This window comes from Galeopterus variegatus, unplaced genomic scaffold, assembly GCF_000696425.1.
Source record: "Galeopterus variegatus unplaced genomic scaffold, G_variegatus-3.0.2 Scaffold8076, whole genome shotgun sequence".
NCBI classification, from domain to species: Eukaryota; Metazoa; Chordata; class Mammalia; order Dermoptera; family Cynocephalidae; genus Galeopterus; species Galeopterus variegatus.
The window spans coordinates 5,134-13,667 of NW_007734187.1; the positions used below are offsets into that span (position 1 = coordinate 5,134).

At 37.5% G+C, this 8,534-nt stretch overlaps 1 protein-coding gene across 1 annotated transcript in view; it reads right to left on the bottom strand.

Annotated features, from left to right (window-relative positions):
• Positions 1-1,272: 1,272 nt before the first annotated feature.
• Positions 1,273-8,534, bottom strand: part of LOC103608156 (cytochrome b5 reductase 4-like) — a 37,946-nt gene continuing 30,684 nt past the window's right edge. Inside the window, exons 3-4 of the mRNA XM_008592597.1 lie at positions 3,220-3,320; positions 1,273-1,372 (exon numbers count right to left, since the gene is read on the bottom strand). Coding sequence (XP_008590819.1) covers positions 1,367-1,372; positions 3,220-3,320 — 107 coding nt within the window. The 3' untranslated portion in view covers positions 1,273-1,366. The remainder of the gene's footprint in view (positions 1,373-3,219; positions 3,321-8,534) is intronic.

The window sequence follows — 8,534 nt, forward strand, 5'->3', positions numbered from 1 at the left end:
ATGAAGGGGGAGAAGGGGAGGAGTTGGGCTGAGGATGAGCATCTGGAGGACAGGTGTGGGGAAGAGAGAGAAATGTGGAGGGCTGACTGATCAGAAGATTGATCCGAGTCCGGAAGGTGAGGTCAAGCATGAGCTAGGAGAATTTGAGACATAGGACAGTTTTGACAGAGAGAAGACACATTCAGAGGTAGGAGAAGGCCTGAACGTAAAGGAATCTCTGTCTTGCTGCTTCAGTGAGTATCTAAATTGAGAGTGCCATCTTGTGGCCACTGGGATCCATTGTAATGAGGCGTTCAAGTTATAATGTCTCCCTGGAGACGGAGAGGTTGTCCAGGAGACAGCCTGGAGGCATAGAGCACGGAATACAGTAGAAAACGAGAAGTTTAGGTTTAATGTCTCCCTGGAGGCCAAGAAATTGGCCAGGAAACAGCCCAAGGGCGGAGAGCATGGAGGCTTGGATCATGAGGATCCCATGTAGAGGGTGAGAAAGGGCAGTCAGTCCTAGTAGAAGAGTGCCAGCAAAGGGCGTCCCCTTTGGTGCCCACCTTCTTCTCGAGAGAAAAGCCACTGACCAGCTAGAAGAGTGTCCTCCAATAGCTGGGGGCACGGGAAGAGTTCCGGTGGCCAGGCGCCTGAGCTTCATAGAGACCAGAGTCATAGAGAGTAGTCGGGGGACCCTGTAGAAGTAGGCAGGACAGACCCACTGACTCACCCTGAATTGAGGCCGGTGTTGGATGCATTGGTCTGAAACGGCAAAAGGAGAGAGTCCCAGAGGCATCTGGCTTTGGCAGGTCCAGGAAGGGTGGGTGGGAACCAATCAACCCAAGAGAGGGGATTGTCTGACGGTCCAGCCAAGACCCTTCCTGGGTTTTGGCACCATAATGAAAGAAAGTGAGCCGAGATGCCGAGTACTATTCAAGCTTTATTGAAGAAAGAAATCTGCCAGGCTGTACTCAAAATGGAGGACAGCCTGGGGCTGCCCTGAAAATGGGGGACAGCCACTAACATAGGGCAGTGGAAGCTTATATTGGTATGTTGGCACCAAGAGCTGGATGATGTAATTCCGGGGTGGGGATTGAGTTAGGTCATGGGAATGGAGAGTTCTGTGCATGCTGAAACGCAGTAAGTTTCATTTTCTCTGAAACCATAAGGCTTCTTATAAAAGAGAACAGGGGAGGGGAGGGGAGGAGAGGAAGTGGACGGTGCCATTTTGTACTTGGGTTTGTCTAAAATAGCACTGGTTATGTTGCAGATCTATTAAAGATGAGCTGATATTGTTTGAGGGCACACTGAGTTGAAGTGCCAACAGGTTATCAAATTGCCCATCTGGCATTTGGAAATGCAAGACAAGAGGTCAGCAGAGGGATCAAAACTGAAAACAGAATTATGACAGAAAAGAGATTAATGTTCTTCGTACAACTGGAACACTAGGCATAACTAAATTCTTATATTGAATGACACAATAAGCTTCACCATAGTTTCTAGAATATAAAGCTGTCTACGTTCATGATAAGTGAAAGTCATAAATAATTTAAACATCACTGGTATCATTAAAGCCAAGGGGAATGCAGCAATCTGGTAACTAAAGTATTATTTTAACTGCTAAAGAACTTAACAATATAGCAGTTCTTGTGAATTCCTCAAAACACGCTTTCCTTAAATAAGGTCCATACAACCTCACAACACTAAGGAATGTAAGACAGACTAGACTTTACTGGAAATTCTTCTTGTGGAAGAGTACAGTCAGCATCAAGAGGTTATAGGGCAGACACAAGAGAAAAGTATGGCATGTTTTTAGGCAAATGTTCCTAAACCTTTCTATTTGGCTTTCATTGCTAGATAATAACCAATACCAAAAGACAATGAGAAGTTGCCTTAAAACAGCAATAAGAACCTCCCAAGGAGAATGCTATTAAGACCGGTGGGAAGGTGTTACTGTAGAGTCACCACCCAGAACAAGGCCCTCACCAAATGTGTTCCCCAGACCTTGGACTTCCCCAGCCTCCAAAGTGTAAGAAATAAATTCTATTTCTTTATAAATTTTTTTTTAAAAAAGGACCAATATGCAGGTGTTCCTGTAGAGTCACCACCCAGAACAAGGCCCTCACCAAATGTGTTCCCCAGACCTTGGACTTCCCCAGCCCCCAAAGTGTAAGAAATAAATTCTATTTCTTTATAAATTTTTTTTTAAAAAAGGACCAATATGCAAACACAATTTTTCCCAACCCAGAAAGAACATTAATAGCAAATGATATTCTGCCATTTAAGCACGTGCATTTAAGAACTTTTAAATATAAAATAAATTATATTTCTGGCAACCTGGCCAAAAAACAAATCCTAAAATGGATGAGAAACAAAAATCAAATTGTATTGATTCCAAAGGAGGAACAGAAATCAAATTGTATTTGATAAAAAAAAAACTATAAAATAATCCAGTCTGATTCAGGTACCTCGAATGATAAACACCTAGTCCTACAACATGATTAATCACCATTAAAATACAAAATAAAGAATATGGGAGATGAAAGCAAATTTCTACCCTTCTAAAGACTGCTGTCTCAGCAAATTGATGGTAATAAACATATTCTGTATGACTTTTAAATAGTGTAAGAGCTAATGTTGTTTTTAATAAATGAAGTAGAAAAATGACAAATTTAAATATCAATATCTTTTGAGATAACCCATACAGAAACTCACCTCTCACTCCAGGAAAAATAAGTTTTCTATCCATTAATCAGCTTCATCTAACTTTCTACATGATAGGCAGGTTCAGTATAGTGAGGCAGGCTGAATATATAACAATCCCCAAATGAGAAAAGACTATAAGCAAAGAAGATAACTGACTTGTTTAAAGTAATTCAGCAAGTTAGCAGCAGATCCCAATGTCCTTTCTACCAATTGTCACTGCCTCCCATAAGTCAATCATCACCATTATTAAAATTAATGAAGACTCAGTAAAAACTTGCCAGCAGAGGCAGCAAGTACTTAAGAGCTGACTCCTAGATAACAGATTTGAAACCATCCCTAAAATTTTAATAAAATAATTCAAGGACAAATTAAATGAACAGTTGCTATTTGTGAGCATCTTCCCATACTTGAAAATTCAAGCCAACACATCTGAAATTCATGCAACTATTTTCTTTCTTTGTACAAATGTCATACTACTAAATCTATGAGTACTCTTCTATTGTAATACTTTGATTACTTTCAGTACCTTACCTGATCAAAAAGGTCAGTACCATCTGATCCTGCTGCTCTCATTAGTTCATCTTCTCCACCAGGATGATACTCCATATATGGGCTGACATTATAAACAAACCCTATATCAAAGCAAGGAGAAATAATATACTAAATGAACTTCTTAAAAATTGAAAAACTTATAAGTTCCAAGAAATCTTTCCAAATACATTCTATTTAATGAGTCATTACTATTCACCATATTTGCAAGTTAACAAGTTAATCTGCCAGTTTCACAGGTCCTAGAAGATAGGAGATTCCTAGGTCAGAGACAAAGAACAGTTTAGCATTCACATCAATAACAGTAGCTAGAATATCAACATTTGCATCAATTCCCTGAACCCCTATTCCCACAGTTACATGAAGAGGGCCAAGTATAATACCTGCACACTCAATGTCCTATATTACAGGATATAATCTTGAGCTTAGGAAACTCAAATCTTTTATAATGGGTAGTAAGTATGTCTGCCCTTTGTTCTAGAGGAAGACATTTACTTCATTATACTGAACAATAAGCAAACCTGTCCTTTGATCTAGAGGGAGATACTTTCTATCGCCCTAGGTTATTCACTATGCAAACATTCTTGAAAAGATTGTCCAGAACAGTCAGAACCTCTGCTCATAAGATGTTCAGAAATGTGAAAGACCTATAGATAACTGCCTCCCAACACAAAGAAACAAAGAAATGATACATATTGCGTATATACTTTTTGAAAATACACACACAGACTACACAGTAATAATATTTCCACTCCATAATCCTCTACTGCCCTGGTAGGAGAATCTGATAAAAAAGAATCGATGTTTCATGCCTGTGTCTGATCATCTCACCAAAGGGTAAGCAATGGGGACCACTCAGGCCTGCTCTGTGAAAAGAAAGTCCAACTCTTCTTTGCAGCTGCCCAAGGAACAAAGATTATTATCTAGATCTTAATAATCTTTTTATCTTCCCCAAATAATTATTTCATTTATTCATATATTTAACTATATTTTTATCTTTTAAAAAAGAATAGGGAACAACAAAAAGAGCAGAATATTTCAATGAATAGCTTTCCCACGGAAGTAAGTTGCTTTTTAAGTCTTTACTTGAAAACTAGATAGTAGACAAATCCAGCCCTAAAGACACCTCAAAAGTACAATGAGAACAATTAGTTTTCTTTTTATCCAGAGCTATTCCCTCTTTATAAGATGACTTCCATGAATTTAAATTATCCCAGATAACTTAAAATGTTCATCCTAAAGGGAAGAAGAGGTTGGGTCCAGATTTCTTTATAAAATTGCTTAAAGGCGAACACAAAAGGAAGTAAATCCATAGAATTTCTCTTTCTGCAGTCCTTTAAATGAGTCTGAAAAAAACTAGTTGAGTCCGCTATTTTCTCCTTCCCTATACACATCTCGACACCAAATTTAAAAGTAGTTTTTCTTATTGTTTCATGCTCCAAAATCCACAGACCACAAATGTGAGTGGCAATGATTAGAATGAGAATTATTCCCAATAGGTTTTTTAAGACGGAGGATGCCTTCCAAACAAGGGTTCCAAACTTTCTCTGCAAACAAGTCTTGACTAGAGTTGTAGAGTTTCTCAAGAACAAGAAATCCACAATACATGATAATATGTGATGAAATTTCATGTGTTTCAGCAACAAGCTTTACAGGTAGCTCTAAAAGTTATCCATAACCGGCACACAAAGCATGAAACTCCCACGTGTGCTTTCTGCTGCCTCAGAGTCCTTCACATTAACCCTTATCCTCTCATAATCTTACCTTCCTTTCTCATCGACTAGGATCACTCTGTGGACCTGCAGAACATCCAATCCTCTTCACACGGACAAAATTAGGAATGCCTATAAAATCCCTCACTATAAGGAATTAAGACTGTTAGATAATGTCTCAGTCCAAGATATATTAGATCTAACCACACTTGGCAGTGTTAGTAATTTGCTACTTACAAGACTTAAACTCAATCCCAAAAGGAAACTGGTGCATTTCCTCTGATCCACAGGCTCTTTCTTTCCTCTTTCTCTCCTTCCCTCTTATCTCTTTCCTTTTTCCTTTTTCAAAAGCATTTCTTAACAACTAAAAACTTGAACCCCTAAAACTTGAACTTCCACCTGAATGTGGCAGAAGAAAACAAGTGCAAAGAAACAAACTTTTGCTTTTCCTTCATGCTTTATTATGTACTGTATTTGCACTATACATGGCTTTTGGAAAGCTCATCTCTTATTGCAAGGTTCCAGCCTCCAGTGAGTTCTTACCACCTGGTTTTTAGAAGACAATTTTGTAACCTAAATTTTCCAATGGTACACTTTTATTAACTTCTTCCTACATCTCTAATTGTTCAGGTGTGGCAGATCTGAGCACCTGACTGCCCCATTAAATAGAAATAAATTATATTTATAGACCAACAGACATAATCTCAAATTGATGCTAGGCTATTAATAAATTCTGCAAAACCTAAATCCTAATAACAACAGTAAGAGCAAAACTGGGCAGAAATACTCATGAAACACCAGCCCTGAATGCTGCAAAACTGAGCTGGTGACCAAGGTCTTCTGGACACAACCCAAATTGTACTTTTAGATCATTTACATGGATGATCTTCAGTGACAGAGGGGGATTTAATGAGAATATCTATCTACCCATCCATCCATCTATCCATACATCTATCCCCTTCTTTATGCTGATATTTTCATGTGTGTGTGTTTTATTTTTAAAATACAGATATATATATATAGGAGTATAAAAGATATACTCCAGTGTTTAAATAAATCATTTAAAATACACTAGCAATATTTAGGGGCACACTGTATAGCTAATTCATCCTAGCAGAGCTGCAGCACAATTGAAAACACACATTGAGAACGACAGCTACACTGAGGTATATATATATGTATGTATATATATATATATGTATGTATGTATATATATATATATGTATGTATGTATATATATATATATGTATGTATATATATATATATAGGAGTATAAAAGATATACTCCAGTGTTTAAATAAATCATTTAAAATACACTAGCAATATTTAGGGGCACACTGTATAGCTAATTCATCCTAGCAGAGCTGCAGCACAATTGAAAACACACATTCAGAACGACAGCTACACTGAGTTTCTTTAGGCAATGTAGCAGTAGTATCTGTTCTTGATATCTTTTCACACTAAATTATCTTACCTCTTTTATGTTTTATGTCTAGAACTCTGAACTCAAATAAGTTCTTAGAATAAAAATTATCCATTTTAAAATTACCACAGTACTTGGTATCATCCAAAATTTATTCTTCAGTTCAATCACAGAATGATAAGTCTTAAGACTGGGAGAACACTAGAGGCCATATTTAGTCTGATCTCTCACCCGGTACAGGATTCACCACTACAGTATCTACAAACAGAGCACCATCCAGCATCTGCTTGAACAATTCCAGTGTCTACGAGCTCACCACTTTTTAAAAGCTTAGTTCAATAATAAATATTATTTTTATACCTGAAAACTAATATTGCCATTTTACACAGAAGAACTCTATCTTGGCAAACGCTGCCTAGTTTTTCAAGGTATACTTTTTATATTTACTTGTTTTTAATTTAAACCCCAACTACCTCTTATAAAGATTGCAAACATGTTCCAATAACACATGTACCTTTTAGTTTGTGTAAAAACCTTAAAAACCCACAATCAAATGTGCAGAAGAAAAAAAGAAAATATACCAGTTGCCTAATCTAGCTATTCTGTGATGGAGAATTTAATAATAGCAGCCAAGGCCAAAAGAAACACAAGTAAAAGTGATCTCCTTATCTGATATTAAAAAGTATTAAAATGAAACAAACAAAAAAGCAGATTCATTAGTTCTTTAAAAGAGAGAAACTCTTGATATTGTGAAGAATTATGAGTACTTATAAAGGGAACACTGACCACATAATAGATATTACAATTTAACAATATACAGAAACATTTTTCATGTAGCATTCCTCTCATCTGCCCTAGGTGATCATTAATTTACTTTCTGTCTTTATAGATTTGCATATTCTGGACATTTCATATAACTGGAATTATAACAACATGTGGTCTTTTGTGACTGTCTTCTTTCATTAGGAATTATAACAACATGTGGTCTTTTGTGACTGTCTTCAAGGTTCATCCATGTTGTTGTGTGTATCAGTAATCTTCCTTTTTATGTCTGGGTAATTCTTCTGTGTATGGATATAACACATCTTGTTTGTCTATTCATCAGTGGATGGACATTTATGGCTGTTTTCACTTTTTGGCTATTATGCATAATGCTGCTATGAACATTCTTGTACAGGTTTTTGTGTGGACATACATTTCACTTCTCTTGAGTATATATATCTAGGAGTAAATTTGGTGGGTCATATAGTACTCTATGTTTAACCTTTTCATGAACTGCCAGACTCTTTTCTATTCTCACCAGCAACGAATGAAGGTTCCAATTTTAGAGAACTCTTCTTTAGTCACTATTCCAACTCTCCATAGAGAGAAAAAGCCCTTTTCTATGTAACCTGAATCACATCACGTATTTCAGATGACTGAATTCAGAACTGGACTGCAGCATGCTCCAACTTTATCTCACACCCAGCTCTGTATGACCGGGTTTGGTTAAAGAAGATGTAAGACTCAAGTGACATTTTAAGCTCCCACAGTTTTTCACATTAGATAACCATACACATGAACCATAATGGCCAATAAATTATAAACTGTATATAATAATAATTAGTTATTGGGTATCACCATACCCAATAACTAATAATTTTTCACTTCTTTGTTCTCTTCTCTAAGTCAGGGAGTCTCAAAGTATGGTCCAGGGACTTCTGAGGGAACTCAGGACTCTGATGGTGGTCCAAAACTTTTTCACAGTAATACTAAGACGTTATCTGTGTTTTTTTTACTGTCATTCTTTCCCAAGTGTAGGGTTTTCTAGAGACTGCATGTGATGTAGTTTGGATGTGTTGTCCCCTCCAAAACTCGTGGAAATTTGATCTCCAACGTGGCAGTGTTGGAAACTGATTGAGTCATGGGGGCGGATCCCTCATGAATAGATTAATGCTCTCCCTGGGGGAGGGGAGATTAATGAATGAGTTCTCGCTCTATTAGTTCCCGTGAGAGTTCATTGCTTAAAAAGACCCTGGCACCTTCTCTGTCTCTCTTGCTTCTCTCTCTTGCTTCCTCTCACCATGTGATCAGCTTGTACCCCCCCACCCCCGGCTGCCTGCTGCTTTCCGCCATGAGTAGAAGCAGTCTGAGGTCCGTGCCAGATGCAGCTGTCCCAGAAT